We start from the raw sequence: 24,039 nt of genomic DNA, 5'->3' as shown, positions 1-24,039 counted from the left end.
TCCCACAACCAGACCAATGGTTAGATTCTTGTTCTAACACAGTGTCCCCACACTAAACCAGTCAAGATGAAAGCAGCACGATTCTATGCAGCCGGAGACATCCGCATCGAGGATGTCGAAGCCCCCAAAGCATCAGATGAAAAGGCCCTAATTCAAGTCGAGTGGTGCGGGATATGTGGAAGCGATATCAACGAATATGTCCAAGGTGAGATCTAACTGGCAGCTTCACTTGTTCCACAGCGACATAGGACTAACGGCCCTCAAGGGCCTATGTCGATCCCCAACACGCGCACCGGTCCGCACCCCCTTACTGGGGACTTACTCCCGGTAACCCTTGGCCATGAGCTCTCTGGACGCATTATTCAAGCACCATCGACTTCGTCACTTTCCCCGGGACAGGCAGTCATCATCGACCCTCGATTCTATTGTTCGTCCTGCACGGCATGTACTTCATCTGTCACAAATTGTTGCCAATCCTTAGGTTTCCTAGGTCTCTCTGGGGGAGGGGGTGGTTTCTCTGAGAAAATTGCCGTGCCACCGGCTATGCTTCATCCCATTCCCGACAATATCGACATGGCTACAGCAACCCTTATCGAGCCTCTTGCCGTTGCCTGGCATGGCGTTCGATGCTCCGGTGTCAAAGACTTCAAGGGCCTACCCATTCTGGTGATAGGTGGTGGCCCAGTTGGTGTAGCCACGGTTTTCGTGTTAAGGGCATGGGGCGCAGATGAGATCTATGTCTCGGAAACGGCCCGTCGTCGTAGGGAGTTCCTTGAAGACCTTGTGCAGGCTACATTTGATCCGATCGAGGTCAATGTGGGTTTGGAATGTAGGAAACTCACGAATGGAAGCGGTGTAGGGATGGTCTTCGACTGTGCTGGATCCCAGAAAGGGCTAGAAGCCGCATGTGATAGCCTCAAGTTTCATGGTTTATATGTCAATCTGGCAGTGCCGAAATCCCCGGTATGATTGTTTTGACCTCCAGTTGCTTCGTGTTCTATGTCACTAATCTGTAACTGCAGATCTCGTTACCGGCTATGTATTTTATGCGGAAGGAACTGACGTACAAGTCCTTCTTGGCATATGATGACGCTGACTTTAAGGCTACTGTGGCTGCATTCACGGAAGGTATAGATAGAAATTATATACTACATTGAGTGAGGCTGACTATGAGATAGGCAAGTTTGCTGGGGTGGAGCGCATGGTCACACGGCGTATTGCGTTGGAAGACCTCGTGGAGAAGGGCTTCAAAACGCTTCTTCAGAGCCCAGATGAGCATATCAAAATTGTGGCAACACATGAAAGTTAACCGGGAACCTTACCATCAAAACTCAAAGTAGTGTTTGTTATAATGAATGAAGACTTTGGGGGTGGATGTAGCAGTTTCCGGTATCAGGAACAAACAGTATGTTGAAGTTTTTTTGGCAGCTTGAAGTTCAAAAGTGCAGAACCATCGAAAGCCTAGTATAGATTATCCTCAATTTATACATGTGATTCTGTCAATCATGTAACTCAGACCCCAGGCGAGGTCTGATGAAGAGGGTACAGGTCCAGTCCTTTGACACTGCCAATAATCCCATTAACCTTCCTCACTAGCATATTCAGTTCTGACTGGAGAGGGCACCAGAGTCCCTGACAACTGTGCCTGAGGATCTGTGCTGATTGCGATATACGCAATGCAATTTCAGTTGCAGAACAGGATTGGAAGGGCTCAACGGATGGCCAGAGATTTGCTTTCCCCAAAATTGCGAAATACTCTGCTATTCGACTATCACTATTGCAGTACTTGGTAATTAGGTCGCCATTCTTGCAGGGATGGCACTTGCGTGCTTCACTTGGATGAGTTCTCGCGCAATTCGGGCATACCAAGCCGTCCATTATGTAGTATTTTTGACTCTTTCTTAGCAAATCTTCCACGGCCTGCAGCTCTGCGTGTATTCCGTTCAGTAAATTCTCGATTCGATCTACCAATTCGTCTGTTACTTGTAAGATGATTTGCCCCAGATGTGCATAGAGTAAGACGTACTTTTCATATCATCAGGCAAAAGGTCCATAATCTCCAGCGTCTCCCACTTAACACAGAAACTAGATGAAAGCTGGACCTGAGCCCTCGCCGATATTTTGCGGAACTGCTCTTCAGAGCGAAAGAAATGCGCAGCAAGGAGAAGGTAGCAATATTCCTCTGCTGTCTTAATAGCTTCAAGGTCGCTAAACCATTTGAAAGTCCAAGGACAGATAGCCCTGATACAATCATATTTATTGCATTGAATGGCGAGAACTGCAAACGCCTCTGCAGTTATGGGATTGTCCTGAGTTGGGTCCTGGTAATGAAGGATTCTTAGGATGGTCCTCATTGCTGCTGTATCATCTTCATGAAGGGATATTGTCGGGCAACTAGAGGATGCCACCTGTATACCCTCAGAAAAATTGGAATCAAATAACTTTGCAAACATTGGCGAGGCCATGCTAAGAATCTTGGATGATACAAGAAACTGGGCTGTACTCCGACCTTCAACAAGAAGAATGACATTCCCGTCTGGGTCGATTTGCTCAAGGGAAAGACCCTCATCTGCGGGTTGTACTTGGCTGAGGTCTTTTTCTGACATGTTCAACTTATATGTGAATGCAGTTCGAGAGGGCTATCAGCATTCAGCATATCGTAGGAAACTTGGTGGCGGGGTCCTAACCCACGTGATTCATGCCAACTACTAGTACCTAGGTGGTAAGCTATAAGTGGGTGCCACATAAGATGCTTGGAAAGATGCATATAATAGGAACCAGTGTCAGCCTTGCCAACATTGCCTGGATAATTAAAGAGCTGTCTTTCTATACCCCAACGTATGTGCTACTCACCAAGATGGCTATAGTGCACATGGCATGTATTAGGTGCAAGCAAGCAGTTCGGGATAGGAACAGAAGGGCCGAGGCCACTACCCCGTTACCCAAGCGTAGGGGCCGCACTTGGTCCATTGACTGAGCACCGCGAAAGCGGGAGAGTATGAGCGACGCAGCAAGTATGTTAAAGCTGTAGGTGGCACGTAGTAACCGTCGTTATATGATGGAGTCATTGTCAATTGGGATAATGGAAAATGCGTGGCCTCTATTATTTTGGCTCGCAGTGCCATCCTAAATACGGAGTGTCAATGGAATTGCATGTCTCCCTTTTCCAGACTCCCCAGCAAGGTAAAGTTAGGTTCAGTTCACCACTGCCTAGTAGCAAGTCTCCCTAAGACACGGGGTTCGGATCTCCGTATCCCGTAGAGTAACCCTTTATTGAATATTAACTCATTACCATATAGTGTTTCTGACCAATCTGCCAGCATGGCCCATGGATATCTTTCTTACCCCTTGGATTTACTATGAAGCATACTTAGGGTTTGTTTATCGCCGATCTTCGGATTCTCTGGGGTAGCCTCCCACCCGTCCTCTAATCTAACTGCTTCCCGTTTAATCGACCATTTATCTTTCGGGGTTATCGTGACAGTCGACTAAGCCAGGTGACACTGCCTCCCGGCTTGGTGTCACTCCGGTATCTCCCTGTGTATAGCATAATAGCAAGGTATGTCGGAGGTACAGAGCGGCTAATGTGCAAATCGTGCATTCTTGTATAATGCCCAAGGTTGATTGCGGTTGCACATGGACCAGATACAAGCTTGCTTGTCTAGCACAGCTACTTTGGAGCTGTATAAAACTTCATACCAGGACATTTCTTTTATCACGGGAACGACTTCATGATTACTCTCTGAATCATACCTCGGACCGTTGGCGAAACTGCTGCATCTCCTTCCTCGGACCCATCCACGTGCCAATCACACAGGTCCTGCAGCAACAAACGCCCGAAAGGAGGGAAATGCCATGTCTCATTAGCCTTTTTTGAGGTAGCAGCTCATTGAAGACAATGTACCGCGCTGGTATGGACCTGAAAGACTGGGGCTATAGCGTTAATATTGAGGCCACGGCAATCACGTTGCTCCATCCTGTAGTCCTTGATCATTTGTATATAGTTAATAACACTTATTCAGTCATGGAGATGTAATTCTTCCCAGATTGTATTACCTTTACCCTAGATAGCCAATGTTTAACCTGTTCAGAGCAGGATTACTGTGTGCCTAATAATCGCACCATTTCACGGTTCATACGGGATATGCTCTCTGGAACCCAACCATGACTTGTTAGTATTATTCAATTAAAGTCTCTTCACTGCGTCTTTCCTGCAGCTGCTATGCTGCTACGCTGGTCTATATCAATTGCCTAGATCTGGTCTCGAAGCCCGATGCATAGACAATGCCAAATCGTAACCCATATATACACATACAAGCCCCCTACCGAGCCCTAACCCCAACCGGGTATCATTCATTATGGCAGCTCCGCGACCGTGGACTGTCGCTCCTTCTTATCCTTTACATACTCCCCTTCATTACCTTCCGAGCCCACCTTTGCCTTCGTATTATCTTCCCCTTGTAACTCCGAGGGGCCCTTCACAACCGCCTCAGCGGGCATCTCACTCGGTGGTCCACTCCGCGGATCAGGCGACAGCACCGGGACATCCGGATTCTCCTGCTGCCAAGGCCGCTCATACTGATGAGCGTCGACCTTCTTGGACCTTCTCCTGAGGCAGAAAAACCAAACCAACGCCCCCACAATGATCAGTCCACCGACACCCACTCCAACCCCAATACCAGCTTTTGCACCTGTTGATAAACCGTCCGAGGAGGAATCGCTTTCGTCGGGCACCGCTTCTGACGCAGGAACCTGAAAGATGGGTTGACGGACGTTGACAATCTGCTTTTCTGAAGCATTCGGTTTATTTGTGCAAGCTGAAACCATATTGTCGATGACTGAAATAGTGATTCATTGTTAGAGGTGTTTTCTTCATCCCGTGTCTCTCTCCAAATACTGGGCGGATGAATTAACTCACAGTTCCCGAGAATATAAGTCCCATTTTTACCGTGTAAACACGATTCACACTTATCGGCATACTGTTGGAACCCGGCATCGTCGCAATACGTATAAATCGGGGTGAAGTTGCTACCGCCGTACCAGTCGGTCTTGTAGACGCTTCGTAGGGGCATACATTCGTCTTGACAGCCTGATATGGAGCCGTTGCGATCGAAAAGGCAGCTCTGAACGGTGAATTTTTGAGTGGCTATTTTCCAGTTAGATTGAATATTAGATGATGCTAAAAGCCTCCCTCGGAGATGTGGACAGAGTCATGGGCGCGCTATCCGGCCACATACCTAAAAAGGTATAAATATCATTCCTCTCATCGTTGATATATGCCGTTCCGGTACTTTGACATAGTAGACAATCTCTCACGGTCTTCCCTTTCGCGGTGCTATTATAGGCTGCATCCGGACAGACGAGGTCATCGGCGGTGGTTTTACGGCTGCTTCCGCAGCTTTTAACGCATTTCGAGCTCGGGATCGTGGCTAGAGAATGTACGGGCGTAAAAAGGTAGGTGACGGCTAGAAGTCCGAGGAGGAGGAACCTCGTCGTCCGTGATGATGGACAGGTCATTCTGTATACATAGGATACGGCCCCGGGTGGTGTTGTCAGGTGAAATTTCGCGACGTTGGGCAGGAGGTGAGATTGGGATTGGGGAATTCGTAATATATGTCGATCACCCTGTGACTGTCATTCAGGATATTTAGTTTCCTACGGCAATAACAGTGGGCTCCACGACTACCGCGACCCTGCGACGACTCAGGGTTTCAGGGTTGAGATGGAGAATCTCCACCTGCACGGCTGAGGCGCAGCATAAAGTGTATGTTGACGAGGGAGCCAATCAAGCTTTAGGTCTTTGCTCGAGTCTTTCTTGGCGTTGGGGGCTCTTCTGGTGTCATTGGCTGGGTGGAATACGACGTTGATCCATACTCGAATGAGCTGATTTATTCCGATATTATCGAGCATGAGCACAGCCTTACCGGATCCTCGGTTGTTATTCTTTCTCACTGACCAGTTCTGAGCAGAGCCTCTCTGTGATTTATTTATAAGTGGCTTATGCTGCAGCACTGGTGTGTGACAGAAATGCTTTTTCATCTCGGTTTTCTGGAAGTCTGCGGATCCGTCGTCATCCGAGTATACAGCAAATCTGTCATTCTATGAGGCCACACCAGAGGAATTCGCTGTCGACCGCGGCCCGTGCAATGACAGCACGCACATTAGGCCCTGAACATGCCATGCCATTTACTAACGGCACGAAACACATGGGCTTCGCGTCCTATGTAAGGAGTATGTACAGAATCTAGGTGTCATCCGTGCACCGCGCTTCTCCACTTAAAACAACAACAGCTCGCCAATCATACGATCTCCACCTTAAGACCCCCTTACTTTCGCCCAAATATCTGGCTGCCTTTGTTTGTGGCAGAATTACACCTAGCCATGGGGAAAGGTACTGTACATAGGACTATCTTAGTTTGATCCTTGAACGTATATTATAGTGCTCGGGGGAGGAGAGACGTGCACCTAATTGAAGGAACCATAGATTAGGATTCGCTTATGCTTCACTTACCTGCAAAATACAGTAAGCTACGTGTATACAAATTCGTTTACCTAAAGTAATATACTTCCAACAAGCCGCGACTACAAGATGAAGCTCTACCTTCATCGTTTGGTCGTTAGTTGTAGGTCGTTTGCGCAATAGGAGTCACGGCACACTTCAAAACCAAGCTATCCTGACACAAGGATTTAAGAGAGAATCCTATACAGGCAACAGAATCTATTTCTCGCAGCTAAACTAAGATCTTGTCCCTATGACGAATATACGACTACAACTCATGGCCATTGTGGCGACTGTCTCAGTGGGTCTTCTGTCTCCGCACGCCTGATGAAGCTTATAATAGCTTATATGACGACAATTCATTCCATCATGAAACATGAACCTCATCGACAATGCATCAACAAACTATGCACTTGTGCGGCGCTTCGCCCTTTTAAGTCGAGGTCTTCAACAATAGTATTATGCTTTAAATCCAGATCCAGCGCTGTAGCATGGCAAATATAGAACTCCCTATTGTCGATCTTCGTCTGTGCTTTTGGATACCCACCCGGACTTGTTTCCCGAATGTAGGGCTCGATGCCTTCTCCAAAGGTCTTTTCGGTTAGCATGACATACTTTATAGTGACAGATGGCGTGTCCCGGTGGGGGGGCTTGGAGACTGGTTTCGTGCTCGCACATACGAAACAAGGGGTAATGCAACTAAGCTCAATTAAAGTAATCAAATAGTCATTAAACGATGCAGTCCATACTATGTATACCACGTCCATACATGCATCATGGCAGCTCCACCGCATTATCTCCTCTCCTGACCCCTCCATTTCCGTCATCCAATTCAGCCTTCGCCGTTTCCACAGCCGCCAGCTCCCCGGGCTGTTTGACAACAACCTGCTCAACAGGTACTCCAGCACCATACGAAACCTCCGACGCAGGCCCCTGCTCTAATGGCGGCTCATACTGGTGTGCACCTCCCTGTGCAGTCCCTCGTTTCCGCCGTGCAAGCAGTAACCAAGCGGCAGCACCTAAAATTATCAACCCACCCACGCCCACACCAACCCCAATACCCGCCTTAGCCCCTGTTGACAACCCAGACGAAGTGGCATCTCTATTACCGCCATCATTCCCTGTCGCTGTCGCCGTCGCCGATGAACTACTCGTCGCAGTATTAGTAGACGTAGCAGTCGACAAATCAAAAAGTGGCCGTCGAAGCGTAATTGTCTCCCCCGCAGACGCATTCGGTTTCGTCTCACACGCGGAATCCATATTATCCATGAAATTGCCCAGAATCACGGACCCAGACTTAGACCGGAGGCAGGTGGCGCAGTCAGCTGCGTATTGCGTGAAGACATCGCTGCAATAGTAGTAGAGCTCTTCCGTATGATTGGTTTTGTACCAGAGGTCCTTGAAGATTGACCGCAGTGGCAGACAGTGGTCTTCGCAGCCGGAGATGGAGGTTTCCGATGCACGGTCGTAGAGGCAGGTTTGGAGGGTGTATTTTTGAATGACTTTATGCTCGGTGGTTAGTTTTGCGGTCTTGGAACGTAGATGGAGTGGTGAGTTAGGTTGATCTATACGTACAGAGAAAATCCCAGGTATCGCTTGCATGATCGTTTACGTATGTCGTGCCGGTGCTTTCGCAAAGGAGGCAGTTTTTCATTGTGATCCCGTTTGCAGTGGTGTTAAACGACGAATCCTGACAGACGAGGTCAGTCGTGAGGGTATTTTTCCTATCGCCGCATTCTCCCCGACATTTTGAGGAGTCCAGGACTTCGAGCGATAGTACTGGTATGGACAAGGAGAGAACTGCTACGAGACCAACGAGGGTCCGCAGGGGCAAATAAGCCATCATGTGAAAAAGATATGGCTGAAGTTCTTGGTCCGGTCAAGACATAAGGACGGAGGGTCTGACAGCGCACGCCGATCAAGTTATAAAATCATCCAACTTTGACAGGATCCTGCACGGGGCTGTCTTCGCCTATTAAAGGGTTAGTTTGTATGGAGATCATCTTGCGGCTAACTGTATCCTCTTCATGGGCAGAAATTGGGTGCTTTTGGGGGCCGAGCAGCAGGATTGACTAGTGCTTTGGATGATCGAAAGCACCAATTGGAGCTTCGAAAGGGGAGCTCTAATTTTCCTCAGCCTGCCTTGGCGTTGGGAGGTTAATGCTCTTACGGTATAGTTGGCGCCGTTATACGAGACTTGACTAGTTTAGCTCAACACTTTGGCAATAGGTTTAATTAATTGCCTTTGCCTGGTAGCCCTGTCAGATTCTCGGCAGTTATTGGGTTATTCCCGATGGCCATGGACGGTGAAACCCCTTTGCAGCTTTTATGATTTCTGTGGTCCATCCTCCGGATTAATAGGGTAAAGACAATTGCCTAGATTTTCAGGGGCTGAGCATCTCTCTCACAATGTGTTGACCGGAGCTAGCTTAAAGCGACCCACCAAAAAACCCTGATCACTCGATCTCATTGTGCCGTCCCACCTACTTTTCTTATCGGGATAAGAACATTTGGAGCCCAGTGCAAATTGACCCTAAATAAACCTACGCGGGGTGAAGCGCACGAGTCGACAATGACATCTTCATGCCGAAATACTGCCATTTATGGTCCTCGATATGAACAGATGAGTGAAGTAGTATTGATATTCCCGCAACGGATGACGAAGCGTACGGACACATAGTGTTTATCCACAATAACTGTGACTGCTAAGGCCATGGTCGATAGGCTGAGCCCGGTCGACAACTTATACATGTCAACATTACATGTTGGAGACCTAGTATCATCCAGTCTGCAGGATTAGGTATATTATTGACTCTATGGTTGGCCTCCGCTCAGGAGGTATTGATCGAGCACATTTCCGTAAACCACTCTTAGCGAAACTAGACCGTCTCAGCGAGCATCCCGAACTGCGTTTAGCACAGGCCTATCGTTATGCTTACTTGAGCCTCCTCAATGTTGCCGGTAACGAAACTGCATGGGAAGGTTTCCGACATAATAACTGGATAATCTTTCAAGCAACAGCTAATGTTGCTGACACAATTACTACCCTAAATCCTTCGAAGATTACAGACACAGTCCCAAACATCTTCAGAATACTTAAGGTATTCACTCATACATATAGGTGATTATCGAATTACTTCCTCAACGCACCCAGGTTTCCTTGAGCATCTTAGAAAAGGCTGTACTTTGGGTGGAAGGCAATAAGGGCGTTGAACTAAGATGCGCAGTATCCAGAGTCGTCGGATGCCATGGCAAGACGTTCCCCGATATTATATGGTTTCTAAATTTCTGGAGGACCCACACCCCTCAGTTTCCAGCGCTCTCGTAGATACCATACAACACGTTGTTGCTCTGGTCAAACATCCGAAAAGAGAAGTCCACACCCAAGCTCTTTTGGCTTTTATTGAGTATCCATCCCTAATGGCGGACATCGTCGAAGATCTAGCTGCTTTGATGTACCAGATATCCATCAGCATATGGTGATCACATTGACGCGACGTCAACTACATCTACCGCACGACTTTCTGAAATTATTGGCTGCACCAATGGTAGCTAGCAAAAATCTTTATCGTTTGGAGAATATAGTATTGGTCCCAGCAAGTCAGGAAACTCTTCCAATCGAGGCCATTGAGGCTCTTGAATCCATGCGTCTTGATGGTGACGTATTATTTCGTTAAGCAGTCTTCTAGGCGTGGGCAAAGCACGTGCATTGGATCAAAGATGTTCTCATGAACAAGTTCACGTCCTCGAAGGGAAATGGTAAGCTCGCAATAATCATAGCACACTACCTTTCCGATACCGGTTCAGTTGTTCCACACATTCTTCTCCTGCACTGCGTTTCACTCGTACTCGCAGACGGCAAGGTGGTATGGGACGCAGCTCAGGCACTTTCTAAAACCCCCTACTTACCGGACGATATTCTCCAGGAGTTAATTCATTCCCTCAGTGATCCAGACAGAAGGAATAAGGGCACTGTCGCTCTGACCCTTGCTTGTCAAAATGCCCTCTCTGAATCTTTTCTAGAAGCAATATCGCAACATATTGGTGAGCTTTACAGCAGCAGGACCAATCAAGTTGTACTGGTGAGAGCCTTGGGGGGGCTTGTCCTACATTGCTACCTAAGATTCTCGCATGGATAATGTCTTTACTATATGAAAACCCCTATGATTACGTGGAGGCACTTACCAAGCAGATAAGTCTGTCTATAGACATCATGAAAGATTTAACCCCGCATCTGTCATACGACGCTAACCCCTGAAATAATAATCTAAGGATACGACATGCTATCAAAAATGTGATGAGGAACCGACAGGGCTTCTATTTCTTGCTCCAAGAGCTAGGTTCAAAGGAATGGACATACTGGCTTGGAGTTCTTCGGGAATAGTCTTTCGGGGAGAGAATCACCTGTTACATCAAAGACGGCCACCTTTGCGTTGAGACTTCCGAAGGCTCTTGAAAGGTAGATGTCAGGCATCCTGATCAACAGGAAAAGCTGCAGGAGGCAATTGAGATTCTGGATAAAATGGATGACATTCTGGGTGATGATTTTGATATGCTAGGCTTTCCCGCCGATGCTGATGAGGATCGGGTATATATAAAGGATTTGAATATGTACATTTGATAATCTTTTTATATAGGATTTTCTTTTTTTCTAATTGTATGTATCTTGGAATGGACTTGAGGTCATCATACAGTAATGTACATGACTGGTGACAGGAGTTTAACGAAGAACGGAATGGAGCAGAACCTTTTAATTCGGGGTGAAACAACACTACAACAATAGGAAGTATCAATTGGTTAATAAATTGAACTCTCGTATATCGCGTTTTATCTATTCATTCTTTTTCCTTCGTCGTAACCGAAAGACTGTCAGGTCATAGAAAGTACATTATCCTCTAACCTATCTATGACTAGTATGAAGCCTAAAGTTTTTAAAGATCTACAGGGTGTATTTCTGTCAGTCCTATCTATAATCTATGAATTTTCGTTGCACATATATCAGGCACCACCCCGATTTGCCCTTTCTTTATTCCAGTGCATCCCCATACGCGTATGTGATATTGATGGCTCATTTTTAGCTTCAAAACAATACCAAATAAGCGTGAGTTAACTACAGGAGGTGAATACTCAATATTCAAAATATATAATCGTCATAACATTCATCACCAGTCCAGCTTGGGATCACTCGTAGTCCCACAAGACTCCGGAGTTTTGACCCAATCATACACTCCACCACGCAGAAAAAAGTTCTCCTTATCGAAGTGAACACGGCGTAAAGCATCGCTTACGCCGACCTCCAGAATCGACGGAGTTGGTTCACCAGTACCCTTATTGAGGAAGCGCATGTACTCGTCCATGATCAGATAGGAGCTCTTCATGACCTTATTCGACTCGGCAATAAAACATTTATTGTGAGCGTGGGTCTTGCAGAAGCGCTCATATTCCTCGTCCGTGATAGTGAATTTCCTCGCATCCCGCAGCGTGTCGCTGGAATCATTCTCGTCCTCCACGATCAACACCTGGAAACACTTCCACCGAAACGGGTTGACCTTGGCGATCGACGCGTTCATATCTTCATCGAAGTTGAATCGATTCACCACCGTATTCAACTTGAATTTGATCCCATGCTGCACACACAGTTCTGATATCCGGGCGATGTTGTCCAGATGGGCCCCGGTGCCCCGGCCGATCTTGACGTTGGTTTCCTCCCGGAACGAGTCGCATGACACGGCGATGATATCGATGTACTTGCCGTATGTGGAGAGAAAGCTTTGCGTCAGTCGACTCCCGTTCGTCACAATCGAGACCGACTCGATCTGTAGTTCCTCTTTGCAGAACTTAATCATCGATCCGAGATGCTTGGGGTAGAGCAGCGGCTCCCCGCCGGCGAAGTTTATCTTCCTCATCCCGGCATTCTTCAACAGTGTGAGTCCCTTCTTTGCGGATTCTAGTGGCTCCAGGTAGGAGGTTTTCGCAGTGTGAAAGCAGAAACCACATTCATAATTGCATCGGCGCGTAAAATGATAATTAACTGAGAGGGGGGTTTTTTGTCGCCTTTGTATGAACCACCGCACTCCGGCGCAAAGAACAAGTAATCCTGCGATAATGAATGAGATAATCATTGCGATATGGCCTTTGCTTTTTTGTTTTTGTTTTAATTGTGTAAAATAGGGGCATGAACAGAGGGGTCGCATATTTTATACCATGGAGACGCCGCTCAAATCGGGCAGCTATCGGGGAAAGATCCATGGATCGGTATTCAGCTGTAGTGGGGTACAGTGGCCGATCTACATCCCACTGGCCAATTGTTGCCAACAAATATGATATACTACGTTGCACAGACCTACAGTTTCAGCTCGGTTATACAATAAATGTGGCTCAGTCCATACTAATGGGTTCGACCAGGTGGCAGAATATCTGTATATGGAACAGTCATGATGGAGTATTTAATTTAAGTAGTAGTCCGTATTCAATGCCTTCCCCGTCTGAACCCACTTCAAGTTTTTCAATCATATTTGTTAACGAGGGGAAAACAAAAACAAAGAAGGAAATTCATCATGCCTGCCATAGCCTATTCTTCTGAAAGGCCCAAAATTATATTCATTCTAGGTAACGTTGGTTTATGTTTGCCTCAAAGTTCGTGTTCAGTGAATGCTAACTATACACAACCTTGTTAAAGGTGGTCCTGGAGTAGGGAAAGGAACACAATGCACGAGACTCGCGACCGATTTCGATGTTGTTCACCTTTCCGTTGGCGATCTCCTTCGAAACCAAGAGAGCCCCGAGCTTGCATCGTTGATTAAAAACACCATGACCGCAGGGGGAATCGTACCACTCGAGATAGTAATGGCGGCAATACAGGACGCAGTGGACGGGCACGTGCGAAATGGCCAGAATGTGTTCCTGATGGATGGTTTTCCTCGTAACCTGGAGCAACTTGCAGCTTTCCAGGAGCAGGTAACTGCCCATCCCTCTCAGAACCCGAGGTTGGGATATCTGACCAAGTCATAGTTCGGCGACTGTTGCACGACACTTTTCTTTCAAGGCCCTGAAGATGTCCTGCTGAGACGGGTTCTCAATAGACACAAAACATCCGGAAGAGTCGACGATAATGAGATTACGTTCCGTAAGAGGATACAAGGATACTATGATCAAACCATGCCTGTGATTGACAAGTTGAGAGAACAAGGGCAGGTCATCGAGGTCAGTACCAGCGATGGTTGATGGTATTTGCTCTACTAAGGATTTATAGATCGATTGCACCGGTGACTTGGACGAAGGATATGACACAGTAAAGCAGGCTTTTATAGAAGCCGTCTCCCGTTGAATTTTGAACTGATGGTCGCGTGACTGTCTTTTCTGCGAGGCCATCCATGATAGTGAAATTGCCGCGGCCTACTGCCGGACGGCAGATCGCCCACGCCGGGCCATCATCCGAGTCCATGATTCATATGCTGCGATAATTGCGTCATAGTCTCATGGATTTCTCTTTGTTTGCTTGTTTTATACAGCTTTAGTCGCCTAATCAGTTCAGCGTGTTGTCTTAGAGAAGGGATCCAGTATCTTAGAATTATACCACTTACGTTTGCATGTCAAACTGGATTACCGAACTTTTCAAAGTAAGCCGTAAGCTTTCCCTTAGGCCGGCTGTTGTCAAAGAACCAGGAGTATTTCTTCATAAAGACATCGATGTCTCGATGCGCTTCTTGGGCGTTTTCATGGGCAAGTTCAATTTCCCCCACGGCATGGCCGAAATCCGTACTATCCAGCATGACTGAAAATTTGTCATCCGCCAGAAATGACTCTCTTGTCGTAGTAAACTGACAGATGACGTCCAGTCCCAGATTATCCCCCTTTTTCTCTAAGGTATCCGGTAGAAATTGGCCCACAATCTTCTGGATTCGACTGTAGTCATTGATTTCCTCGAATGCGGTTCGAGTGTAACTCCCTTCAACTCGGCGCTTTAATTCCCAGTCTCCCTCGCGTTTCCGAATCCATATTCCATTATTGGAAAAGATGTTTCCACGATCAAAATACGCATCAGAGAAGCGTTGAGTTCCTCGGCTTGCTAGACTCAGGAATGCAGGGCTGCCCTTGTTGAGTCGAAAAACATTGCGAAGAAGAGGGTTGAAGCTGAACTTCTGCTCAACCTCAAGAAGAACCATCGTATCCCTCCTGTGGAAGTTTTTATGGATTTTTATACCAGATGCATATAGATGAAGAAATAGCTCTAAGATCTTTTGTTTTGGCTTAAGCACGCGTTGAGGGTTGGGGGGCGGGTGGGTTAACCCTTTTCAAGGTTAGGGGCCTTGCGGCCTCCTTAAACTGCTAATGTAATCAGACGCGCGGCTGTTGACCGCCACCACCACAAGGACTGTTCAGTAGTTCGAAAATTTGCTGTAACGACGGCGCAGATGCGCAGCGCTTTTCGCAACTGCACAATTCAAAGGATATATCACTGGGCCTCGATGATTATCATAATTATAGCATATTCAAAATTGGTAACTACTGTACTATAGTACTAACACCGAAAAGGTCGAGCTTTTATTCTCACTTTAGTTACTGGGCGGAAGGACTAATTTTACTCGATATAGTACCTATAGCAGGTACTAGTAGTCTTGCGATACTTACTCTTAGTATAACCCTATATTTATCTCCAGCATCTATAACAAGCAATACGAAGGAAAAGCAGAGACCCATGCCTAACTATCCTAAACTGATATGTTCTCAAAATGGTATAGAACATCGAGCTCCAAAATGTCATCGGCTGCTAGCCCGATACTAAACTCAGTTGACAACTTACATGAGCCGGGTAGTCATCGACAGCCTTTGTTCCAAGATGAAAGCTGTCACCTCAATGAGATACACGCGCATAAATGACTTGTGCCTCTAAAATCGTGGAATAAGGGAGGGTATAGCGTCGTTGCGCCATGGTATCTACCGTTTGCAAGAATAACGATGATCTCCGTGTCTTGGTTCTTGATATATTTTGCAGAAAGGATCGTAAAGACATAGTCAAGTCCTTCCAGTGTGAGTCCCTTTGTTTGCGGGACCCATAGGCCTATCATAGGGAACGGTATAAGATTGAGCGCGCAGTAGAAGCTAAACGCACTCGTAGGGGTAGATGTAATATGTATCTACGGAAATGATGGTGACAGAGAATAGCATAACCAAAGATGTTGATAAAGACAGACTCTTTCATAAAGATCATTCAAATCCGATGTTGAGATGAAGTCATACAAAGACATCCACACTCTTCTTATAGAACAAGGGGAGAACTAAATTAGTTCTCGGGTTCGGGTTCGGGTTCGTACTCGAAGTCTCCGGCACCACAGCGACAGCGAAGAAATGAGCTTCAAGGGCCACCTGGACCCACATCATCCTCATTCTATAAAAACTAAATGAAATCCCAGTATTCGAAGCATTGCTTTCCTATTCAATTTATATACCAGCAAGAACTCCTCCTCGAAGCACAAAGTGAATCAGAATCATGTCCACCAAAAGCATTGCCATTATTGGATGTGGAGGTATGGGCCTGGCCATCGCTCGACGCCTTGGTGTTGGTAGACGACTATTTGTGGCCGACTTCTCGGATGAAATTCTCTCTGCGGCCCAGGAAACATTAACAGACGAGGGTTACATGGTTGAAATATCTCAGGTGGATGTGTCTGATTATGAGTCTGTCCGTCGCTTTGCACATGCCGCTGCATCGCATGGGCCCATCGAAGCAGTTATCCATACGGCCGGCTTGTCCCCATCCACAGGCTGTGCACAGAAGATCCTTGAAGTAGATCTTCTCGGTACTGCCAACGCTCTTGATGCTTTCTTAGAGGTGGCGCAGTCCGGAACGAGCATGGTCTGCATCGCGAGTATGGCTGGTCATATGGGCTCAGGTTTGCCATCAGAGCTAGAACGTCATCTCGCGACAGCGCCTAGGGATCGGTTGTTAGAGCATGACGCTCTGAAGATTGACGCGGCCGATCCTCATGGCCCTGCACGGGCCTATGGTCTGTCCAAGCGTGGGAATTTACTACGCGTCCAAGCTTCAGCTAAAGCATGGGGTCGCGTTGGTGCGAGAGTCAATTCCGTTTCTCCCGGCGTCATCTCTACAAGCGCCGGGCGCCAGGAGATCGATGGCCCAGCTGGAAAGTTCATAGCTCTGAGTCCTGTTGCTCGCGTTGGAACACCGCAGGACATTGTGAATGCTGTCTCATTCTTGGCTAATGCAGAATCATCTTTCATCACAGGCAATGACATCCTCGTGGACGGTGGGGTCGTGTCGTCGGTAAAATGGGATACCATGAAAGCCTGAACATCAACTACTATCAGCGACAGAAATTTGACAGTGGATGTCTTTAATTCTCTCTATGCTGGGTTCAGTCGCGTCATACATCAATATAGGGTTTTCAGTATAATAAATAAGCATCATTGAATTGAAAGTTTTGTCTAACCCGGGCGTCTAACTAGCTTCAATAGCCGCCGCCCCGGGGGGCCTTAAAGCCTCATACATATCTCATGACAAATATTTGTAGATCGTAGAATTCGGCTGGTAAAGCATGGGATTCCCTCTGGCCCAGAGCGACACTCGGTGACTTCCGCCTCCAATACGGATTTGAGCTGTTTGTCCAACGGTCACCGTTTCCCCGCAACAGTTAAGGCATAAATAAGAAGGCAGAGCTTCTCTGGCACCGCTAACCCCGAGACACGAGCATGTATGAGGTACAAACGGGCTCAAATAAAGATACAAAAGTATAGGGCACACATAAAAGAATAATTCATTGTAGTTCTAGACTACACTACTAGTCATGCTTATCACGTTATCCTGAAATATAATCCCTAGCTATATATCTTCCTGCTAGATCGTGATGATATTATAGCTTCTTACGCTACATCTTATCTATCTGTCCGAATATAACTTAGCTTATACATAGCCTGCCTGTGTGAACCCGGACCCTGATAGTTCCTATTATATCCTGTTCAAGACACTGGGGGAAAAATGAGTAGTGGATCGTTCTAGTGATAGGGTCAGCATGGGCTTAAAAACAAGGAATGAAGAAAAAACTTACTTAGCTTGGACTTGTTCTGGTCTCATGGGTATGGTTTGCCCTAATACCCGAGATGTTCTCTTCTTCTTCCACTCCCTTGCGGCCTCTTCCCTGCCAAGCTCAATCACAGAGATAGACGTCTGCGGTTCAGTTGCCATAATTACCCTGAAGACATATAGTCTTCGGTTATCCAAGTTAACCCATTGCTCTGGCTCCCGTTCACCTTCCTTGCGTTCGTAAGGCTCAGATTCGAAACCTAGTGCTTCCCTGCACACAGTGGGCGTTTTCATGTCACTTATCGGCACCCTGATAACGCGTATATGTGGTTGCCATGCGCGTATTACCTCCACTTTCTCACGACGAGGACGAGGAGACAGCCTCATAATTGCCTCATCGACTGACATCCCGTTCGAGAAGTTACTGGTTATGGTACTTTGCGAGCAATATATATTACGTAGAGCGAATTCTCAGGGAGTACCTGCTTGTTGGTACTGCCCGACTCTTAAGGTCTGCCATTTTTTCTTCTTGTTTCTGTGCAGGAATGCTTAAGAAAATATGAGTTAGGAGATAGCGACTGGAAATGGAAAATATTCTAACCTATCTCTCTGTGCTTTTGGAAATGTTCTGTTTCTCCTTATATACCTTTTTCTTTTGTACTCGGTACTCTTCCATTTTCCAATTATGGCTTGGTTAGAACATGGCATGTTTGTCCAGGCAATTATTTGGCTGACAACCAGAAACACAGATCCACTATGGTGACATGATACTTATCAAGCCTAAAGAAGTTGACCAGTATCTTGGATTCACTCCTAGTCTCCTTAAGAAAAATGCTGGGGAAGACCATTTCCCATACTATCTGAGCTTGAGAGATCAACCAACGTTTCTTTGGTTTCAAACACAGGGAGAGCCCAAGAATAAGGGCCTCAATAAGGACGAAGACGAGGTGGAGATAGGGATGGTTGATTCTTGGGCAGGCAAGAGTAAGGGTCTCCTGAGCGAGGCAGGCGACAAACTCGTTAGCATTGATCACTATGAGAGCGGGAAGTCGAAGTCTTTTGAGTTTCAAATTTTGGTACAATACAACCAGCGTGACCCACTAGTCACTCTAGTACACAAGGTTACTGGCATGTTATAGAATCCTACGAGCGTGGGACTCCTGTTGCGCCCTGATTGGTGGGTGGGCTTAGGATTTCATATTTATACATTAGTAGTAGAAATGGGAAATCTTCACACCAAACGGATTAAAAATAAATAATAAAAGGTATCGAAGGAAGCGGTTTCCAATCATCAGGTTAAACAGTCTCAACAAGATAACTGTCTATAAGCATGCCAATCCTGCTACCTTACCCAACTTTCATATAAATCAATCACATCACACGAACCTATAATAATATTTGGCTTAATATCATTTCTACAGCAATCAACCTTGATTTATTATTCCTTTCCACTTTAGATCTAACTTGGCGCCGCTTTTGCTCACTGAGCGGGGTCATAGAATACTAGTACATGAACTGGTCAAGATCCTATACTTCCGCAGCTCATCGCCATACCCAGTTATTTACTCTCCTCAAAGGGTAGGTCAATCTAAGCCACAAATGGTTGTCTTCGAGTCGTCCGTCGAATTCGGGCTCCCCGGGGGAGATCGCCCCAGAAAGAGATATGCAGAAAGTGACTCGTGTCTTCGAGAAGGCAGGGATTCAGTGCTGCATGACAGGGGCTTGCGCATTGGTCTGGTTCAATGCCGGGCGCGTTCGATGGTAGGGAGTTTTACTATTCTTACCAGGGGACATCCTACCAAATCATAAACTGGGTCTAGGACTGGGAGATATGCGTAACCACAGAAAACTGGATCAAGCAGCCCAAATACTTTGAATTTGCTGTTAGGTGTCATCTATATAGTGGATTTTGTATAGGAATACATGATTATAAGACTCCATGGCAAGGCAAGGTGTATCGGACCTGGGAGCCAGAACTTGTTCAACCCGGGAGCCTAGTCCATACCTTTCCATGATTTAGAGTGTGCGGTGTCGCTCTTCGATTCCAAATCCATCCATTTATTGATGCTTATTTTAATATCTATGATGTGGGTTGAAGTCCGTCTGGTCTTCCCTATCCGAAATTTGAATCATTTGCGCAAAGTCTCTTAGGCACGCAACGACGATCAGATCTCTCTGACCTGATTGATAGGATGGACCTTACTGAAGAATGGGGAGAAGATCATCTAGGCCTTGATGAAGACAACAGATGTTGCCTATGCAAAGCGGAAGAACGAGAAGTTAGCAGCATCTGCGGGCCCTGCTGAGGATCCTTCGAATCATTGGGATATCACGAGCACCCACATCCTCATAGGGAAATATGGCAAGAAATTGTCAGGGGAAAGCAAAAACGAATCGGTCCCAGCCCCAGGACCTTTCCTCTCGTTTTTAGTGTGCTTGTCGATACATCGCCTCTGCTTCCCTATACTTCCCCTGCGCATAGAGGGCTAATCCGAGGTTGCTGACACTTAACACTGTGTCTCGATGTTCTGGCCCCGGTATCCTCTCTCTCCTGTCTACTGGTTGTCTATATTTCCCCTGCCTCTCACACAAGATGCCCGGGTAGTTGGCGTTAGCCCATGTGTCTGGGTGATCTGATCCAAGTACCCGCTTTCTCACATCCAAGGCTATTCGACATAATTCTGCCACCTCAATCCACCGGCCTGATCTTCGATAGGTCTGACTAAATATGTCACATATCTTAGGTCTACTATTTCCATCAGTGAGTTGGTCCGAAATCGGAACCTGTGGTATGTGGACAATCATATGCCTTTGAAACCGCGACCACCCAGAGTCCTACAAAAGCTCATGACACGCTGCCGGCAAAAGTTCCATATGCCATGTGCTCATGGTCCCTGGGGATAATCTTTATATGACCCCCCGACGCTCTTCAAAAATTATGCTTTAGTGTCCTTGCCGAGATCCAAATTGGTTCAGTCTGTAATGGTCTGTGGCAAGACCTCTCTTGTGCACTTGACCGGGATTACCAGCAAAAGTAGCAGATTATTCATGGACACACTGAGTGTTGTTAGATTTAGCATAGAAGATCGGTTAAGTCCCTTACACATTCTTTTCATTGAAAGCACCATACTGGTTTATACAGACATATTTGCAACGGATAGCTACTCCTCTGATATTTGGGTTTGCCAACCTATCACTTGTGCTATCTTGGATGCAAGTCATCCAATCTGTAACTACTGACATGATTGGACTCGGGGCTGTGGGTGAGTCTGGGGCTCGAATCATGGCCCTGGTGTTCTGGATCTTCTCTATCATCGTCTCGGTTCTTTCAGGCTTGGTGTGGACTTTCCTGTTGGTGATTCCAATTGCTGTGCTGACTTGGCAGGTTTCCTGGGGGTTCAAGAACAGGAAGCAAATTACTGGTTTTACTGAGGCATAAATAGTTACCTAGTTGGTTAAATCTAGTCACTTTACTCGATGACCAAGTCACCTGATGTAGAACCATGCTTTAGATATGATGCAGCGCGTATCAAGTCTATCATATGGAAGATAAATAAGTAAAGAAAGATGAATAAAGCGTTCCATACTATAATATCTCCAGAATAAAGGCTGTATTTTCCGTTGAATGTCCGCGCTGCGCTCTTAAACTTCGGAGGCCGGAGTTATGTATATATTTTCCCATCTATTCTATGCAAAGCAACTGACTGTTTATATATCGACATAGCTTGGTTTTTGATCAGTAGTTTATCATTTCCTTTTTTTTATTTTGTATGTACAATGGATCATTAGTAAGTGAGAATGTGACTTAGTTCAATAGATCCATTTTTTTTTGAAGCTTTCCTTCACCGTTCTACATTGTCCCTTCGACCGACCGGCGTCAACGGTCAATCGTCAGACAGAGAGTGCGTCGATATTGTCCTAAGGATATTCCCTAGTCTCAGGCGTCAGGGGCCATGTCCCATCAGGTGAAGGCTTGGATTGAAATGAGACAACGGCTAGTATTAGCCACATTGCAATCTAGTTATCTATTGAACTCTATCGGAATTCTATTTCCATAATATGAAACCGATATGCAATACGCGGTCAATTGCCCTGTACCAGTAATATTATCCGGCTATGGTAGTAGTTGTCGAAAACTGCACGGTCCTATGCAGCATACTAGCTCATGAGGTCAGAGCAACCCCGCCTGGGGACCTTGAGGGCCTACACCGACAGGTCCGTATATAAATATTATGTCCGGACCCCCCGAGTGACACGTTACTGGACTCTTCTCTTGGTTGTGTTGCAATTGCTCTATCATTCTTGGCTTACTATAGCTTTCAATCATACATAATTCATCCCATTGATATCATCAAGCAAGCATACAGGTCAAACACTTTTCATTATAATTTATTGCCGGCAGTCCACCACGCAGCGGACACAGTCACCGTGGTGCATCTGCTCGAAGGCAGTGTTGATGTTGTCCAGAGTCTCACGGTGGGTGATGAACTCATCAACCTTGAGCTGGCCGCTCAGGTAGTCATCAACCAGGCCGGGCAATTGGGTACGGCCCTTGATCCCACCGAAGGCGCAACCCTTCCATACACGACCGGTGACGAGTTGGAATGCTGGTTCCCGTGAGTACAAGGAAATAGATAATGCGAAGGAGAAATGGGAAACTTACGTCTGGTAGAGATCTCCTGTCCAGCAGCAGCAACACCAATGACGATACTCTCACCCCAACCCTTGTGGCAAGCCTCCAGGGCAGCACGCATGACGCCGACGTTACCGGTGCAGTCGAAAGTGTAATCACACCCACCGTCGGTCATCTCAATCAGCTTCTCCTGAATAGTCTTGCCCTCGAGCTTGGTGGGGTTGACGAAGTCGGTGGCGCCGAACTTGCGGGCCCAGGCCTCCTTGCCGTCGTTGACGTCCACGGCGATGATCTTGCCAGCCTTGTTCTTGACGGCACCCTGGATGACGGAGAGACCGACACAGCCGGCACCGAAGATGGCAACGTTCGAGCCCTCCTCGACCTTGGCGGTGACGACGGCGGCACCGTAACCGGTGGTGATACCGCAGCCGAGCAGGCAGGAGCGGTCGGTGGGGATCTTGGGAGTCACGGCGACGACAGAGATGTCGGCGACAACGGTGTACTGAGAGAAAGTGGAGGTACCCATAAAGTGGAGGAGGTCCTTGCCGCGGGCCTTGAAACGGGAGGTACCGTCGGGCATCACACCCTTACCCTGGGTGGCACGGATCTTGCCACACAGGTTGGTCTTGCCGGACTTGCAGAACTTGCACTCACGGCATTCGGGGGTGCTGATGGAGGTTAGCGGTGCTCTACACAGGGCCCTCAGGTGGGAGCGTACTAAAGCGCAATGACATAGTCGCCGGGCTTCACGGAGGTGACGCCCTCGCCGACAGACTCGACAATACCGGCACCCTCGTGACCGAGGACGACGGGGAAAGCACCTTCGGGGTCCTTTCCGGAGAGAGTGTAGGCGTCTACGATTGTCAGTTTCCCCTGGGGCAGCGAGGGAACGGGAGCGACGAACCAGTGTGGCAGACACCAGTGTGGTGAACTTGAATGCGGACTTCGTGAGCCTTGGGGGGAGCGACCTCGATGTCCTCAATGGAGAGGGGCTTGCCGGCCTCCCAGGCAACGGCGGCCTATACGATGTTTAGTCGGCCTGCGACGGAATACAATTCGCGTCATAAAGTCGGGTATTTTACCTTGCAGGTGATGGTCTAGAGAAGTTAGCTAAGCTCGGCGAATAACAGTAGAGGGAAAGTGGGATGGTGGGGTTAGTAAGTACCTTTCCAACAGTGTCAGCCATGCTGAGGGTATCTAAAGGGGATGCGAGGACTGAACGGAGGAAGAGAAATTGATGAATTCAAACAGAGATGATGATGAAGGAAAGGAAAGAATAAATGGATGGAGGGAAGAACGAACCAGAAGGTGAAGAAATGGGTAGGGAATGAGTTGCTTAAAACGGGAGCGTGCCCATGGTGGGGTTATTTTTTTGGCGATGAGGGGAGAGGGGGTGGGGGAAATGTTGGACCATGAGGGGAGAACATTCGTTGGAGCGATCTTACATCTCAACTCCTCTAGATATCGAAAACATTGGTTTCACGAATTGCTTCTTCTTCGTCGTCCTTTTTTTTTTTTTTTTTTTTTTTAACAATCCCCTCATCCTCTCCGCATGGTGTTGGGGGAGTGGGCTCATGATGCAATCGTTCTTCACGCCCAGCACGGGTATTTTATCTGGGACTCAACCAACATGTTCCTGCGACGATAAAAAGAACCCCAATGATAGTCGAGGGCCCCTGATGCTTATCAGGATGACCTGCATACGGCGACCTTAAAGCGATGGGCATTCCCATCTAGGTATACTATTTACTCCAAGATCTGAAGCGGTAGATCTGAAAGGGAGGAAGAAGTGAGAGCACGGGGTCCCAATCGGGTAATGTTTTCCACGTGGTCCGTGCTTTTAATCTGATGAATTTATTCAAAGGA

General features: G+C 47.1%; 11 protein-coding genes across 11 annotated transcripts; 3 read left to right on the top strand and 8 right to left on the bottom strand.

The window, feature by feature from the left end:
• Positions 1-66: 66 nt before the first annotated feature.
• Positions 67-1,309, top strand: BDV38DRAFT_293767 (2,3-butanediol dehydrogenase; the record flags this gene model as incomplete). Its single annotated transcript, XM_032062328.1, has 4 exons — positions 67-205; positions 266-963; positions 1,023-1,128; positions 1,179-1,309. The coding sequence occupies 4 exons, from the start codon at positions 67-69 to the stop codon at positions 1,307-1,309; spliced, it is 1,074 nt and encodes a 357-aa protein (XP_031912637.1).
• Positions 1,163-2,611, bottom strand: BDV38DRAFT_249286 (BTB/POZ domain-containing protein). The gene is made up of 2 exons (XM_032054826.1): positions 2,027-2,611; positions 1,163-1,976 (listed from the first exon to the last, which is right to left on the bottom strand). Exons 1-2 carry the CDS (start codon positions 2,604-2,606, stop codon positions 1,513-1,515), a joined length of 1,044 nt encoding a protein of 347 aa, XP_031912636.1. The 5' UTR covers positions 2,607-2,611; the 3' UTR covers positions 1,163-1,512.
• Positions 2,612-4,201: 1,590 nt separating this feature from the next.
• On the bottom strand, positions 4,202-5,588 carry BDV38DRAFT_249284 (uncharacterized protein). The gene is made up of 3 exons (XM_032054825.1): positions 5,238-5,588; positions 4,919-5,146; positions 4,202-4,838 (listed from the first exon to the last, which is right to left on the bottom strand). Exons 1-3 carry the CDS (start codon positions 5,515-5,517, stop codon positions 4,357-4,359), a joined length of 990 nt encoding a protein of 329 aa, XP_031912635.1. The 5' UTR covers positions 5,518-5,588; the 3' UTR covers positions 4,202-4,356.
• Positions 5,589-7,190: 1,602 nt separating this feature from the next.
• On the bottom strand, positions 7,191-8,551 carry BDV38DRAFT_249281 (uncharacterized protein). Its single transcript, XM_032054824.1, has 2 exons — positions 8,075-8,551; positions 7,191-8,001 (listed from the first exon to the last, which is right to left on the bottom strand). The coding sequence occupies exons 1-2, from the start codon at positions 8,343-8,345 to the stop codon at positions 7,274-7,276; spliced, it is 999 nt and encodes a 332-aa protein (XP_031912634.1). The 5' UTR covers positions 8,346-8,551; the 3' UTR covers positions 7,191-7,273.
• Positions 8,552-11,496: 2,945 nt separating this feature from the next.
• On the bottom strand, positions 11,497-12,748 carry BDV38DRAFT_293765 (uncharacterized protein; the record flags this gene model as incomplete). The annotated part of the gene is made up of 2 exons (XM_032062327.1): positions 11,497-12,530; positions 12,703-12,748. 2 exons carry the CDS (start codon positions 12,746-12,748, stop codon positions 11,662-11,664), a joined length of 915 nt encoding a protein of 304 aa, XP_031912633.1. The 3' UTR covers positions 11,497-11,661.
• A 308-nt stretch (positions 12,749-13,056) lies between these two features.
• BDV38DRAFT_283780 (dCMP kinase) lies at positions 13,057-13,826 on the top strand (the record flags this gene model as incomplete). The annotated part of the gene is made up of 4 exons (XM_032060104.1): positions 13,057-13,108; positions 13,179-13,456; positions 13,511-13,702; positions 13,752-13,826. 4 exons carry the CDS (start codon positions 13,057-13,059, stop codon positions 13,824-13,826), a joined length of 597 nt encoding a protein of 198 aa, XP_031912632.1.
• A 229-nt stretch (positions 13,827-14,055) lies between these two features.
• Positions 14,056-14,687, bottom strand: BDV38DRAFT_249276 (CYTH-like domain-containing protein). The gene has a single exon (XM_032054823.1). It carries the CDS (start codon positions 14,662-14,664, stop codon positions 14,092-14,094), a length of 573 nt encoding a protein of 190 aa, XP_031912631.1. The 5' UTR covers positions 14,665-14,687; the 3' UTR covers positions 14,056-14,091.
• A 177-nt stretch (positions 14,688-14,864) lies between these two features.
• BDV38DRAFT_249275 (uncharacterized protein) lies at positions 14,865-15,687 on the bottom strand. The gene has a single exon (XM_032054822.1). It carries the CDS (start codon positions 15,565-15,567, stop codon positions 15,349-15,351), a length of 219 nt encoding a protein of 72 aa, XP_031912630.1. The 5' UTR covers positions 15,568-15,687; the 3' UTR covers positions 14,865-15,348.
• Positions 15,688-15,950: 263 nt separating this feature from the next.
• BDV38DRAFT_293763 (uncharacterized protein) lies at positions 15,951-16,881 on the top strand. The gene has a single exon (XM_032062326.1). It carries the CDS (start codon positions 15,990-15,992, stop codon positions 16,809-16,811), a length of 822 nt encoding a protein of 273 aa, XP_031912629.1. The 5' UTR covers positions 15,951-15,989; the 3' UTR covers positions 16,812-16,881.
• A 254-nt stretch (positions 16,882-17,135) lies between these two features.
• On the bottom strand, positions 17,136-17,719 carry BDV38DRAFT_249274 (uncharacterized protein). Its single transcript, XM_032054821.1, has 2 exons — positions 17,566-17,719; positions 17,136-17,512 (listed from the first exon to the last, which is right to left on the bottom strand). The coding sequence occupies exons 1-2, from the start codon at positions 17,700-17,702 to the stop codon at positions 17,416-17,418; spliced, it is 234 nt and encodes a 77-aa protein (XP_031912628.1). The 5' UTR covers positions 17,703-17,719; the 3' UTR covers positions 17,136-17,415.
• Positions 17,720-21,814: 4,095 nt separating this feature from the next.
• On the bottom strand, positions 21,815-23,640 carry BDV38DRAFT_249270 (bifunctional alcohol dehydrogenase/S-(hydroxymethyl)glutathione dehydrogenase). The gene is made up of 6 exons (XM_032054820.1): positions 23,339-23,640; positions 23,256-23,270; positions 23,078-23,192; positions 22,892-23,027; positions 22,204-22,841; positions 21,815-22,147 (listed from the first exon to the last, which is right to left on the bottom strand). The coding sequence occupies exons 1-6, from the start codon at positions 23,357-23,359 to the stop codon at positions 21,930-21,932; spliced, it is 1,143 nt and encodes a 380-aa protein (XP_031912627.1). The 5' UTR covers positions 23,360-23,640; the 3' UTR covers positions 21,815-21,929.
• Between the last annotated feature and the right edge of the window lie 399 nt (positions 23,641-24,039).

Source organism: Aspergillus pseudotamarii (assembly GCF_009193445.1).
Source record: "Aspergillus pseudotamarii strain CBS 117625 unplaced genomic scaffold BDV38scaffold_33, whole genome shotgun sequence".
Lineage (NCBI taxonomy): Eukaryota > Fungi > Ascomycota > Eurotiomycetes > Eurotiales > Aspergillaceae > Aspergillus > Aspergillus pseudotamarii.
The sequence above is the reverse complement of the archived record's forward strand: the minus strand, read 5'-3'. Positions and strand labels throughout refer to the sequence as shown.

Coding starts and splice junctions, on each gene's coding strand:
- BDV38DRAFT_249276 (XM_032054823.1), bottom strand. CDS start 14,664: ATGGTTCTTCTTGAGGTTGAGCAGAAGTTCAGCTTCAACCCTCTTCTT.
- BDV38DRAFT_249281 (XM_032054824.1), bottom strand. CDS start 8,345: ATGATGGCTTATTTGCCCCTGCGGACCCTCGTTGGTCTCGTAGCAGTT. Junction 8,002..8,074: donor CGATACCTGGGATTTTCTCT/GTACGTATAGAT, acceptor CCGAGCATAAAG/TCATTCAAAAATACACCCTC.
- BDV38DRAFT_249274 (XM_032054821.1), bottom strand. CDS start 17,702: ATGGCAACTGAACCGCAGACGTCTATCTCTGTGATTGAGCTTGGCAGG. Junction 17,513..17,565: donor CCAGAACAAGTCCAAGCTAA/GTAAGTTTTTTC, acceptor CCCTATCACTAG/AACGATCCACTACTCATTTT.
- BDV38DRAFT_249284 (XM_032054825.1), bottom strand. CDS start 5,517: ATGACCTGTCCATCATCACGGACGACGAGGTTCCTCCTCCTCGGACTT. Junction 5,147..5,237: donor TGATATTTATACCTTTTTAG/GTATGTGGCCGG, acceptor ACTGGAAAATAG/CCACTCAAAAATTCACCGTT. Junction 4,839..4,918: donor GACTTATATTCTCGGGAACT/GTGAGTTAATTC, acceptor TCACTATTTCAG/TCATCGACAATATGGTTTCA.
- BDV38DRAFT_249270 (XM_032054820.1), bottom strand. CDS start 23,359: ATGGCTGACACTGTTGGAAAG. Junction 22,842..22,891: donor GACTATGTCATTGCGCTTTA/GTACGCTCCCAC, acceptor AACCTCCATCAG/CACCCCCGAATGCCGTGAGT. Junction 22,148..22,203: donor ACAGGAGATCTCTACCAGAC/GTAAGTTTCCCA, acceptor CACGGGAACCAG/CATTCCAACTCGTCACCGGT.
- BDV38DRAFT_249275 (XM_032054822.1), bottom strand. CDS start 15,567: ATGATAGGCCTATGGGTCCCGCAAACAAAGGGACTCACACTGGAAGGA.
- BDV38DRAFT_249286 (XM_032054826.1), bottom strand. CDS start 2,606: ATGTCAGAAAAAGACCTCAGCCAAGTACAACCCGCAGATGAGGGTCTT. Junction 1,977..2,026: donor TTTGCCTGATGATATGAAAA/GTACGTCTTACT, acceptor TACAAGTAACAG/ACGAATTGGTAGATCGAATC.
- BDV38DRAFT_293763 (XM_032062326.1), top strand. CDS start 15,990: ATGTCCACCAAAAGCATTGCCATTATTGGATGTGGAGGTATGGGCCTG.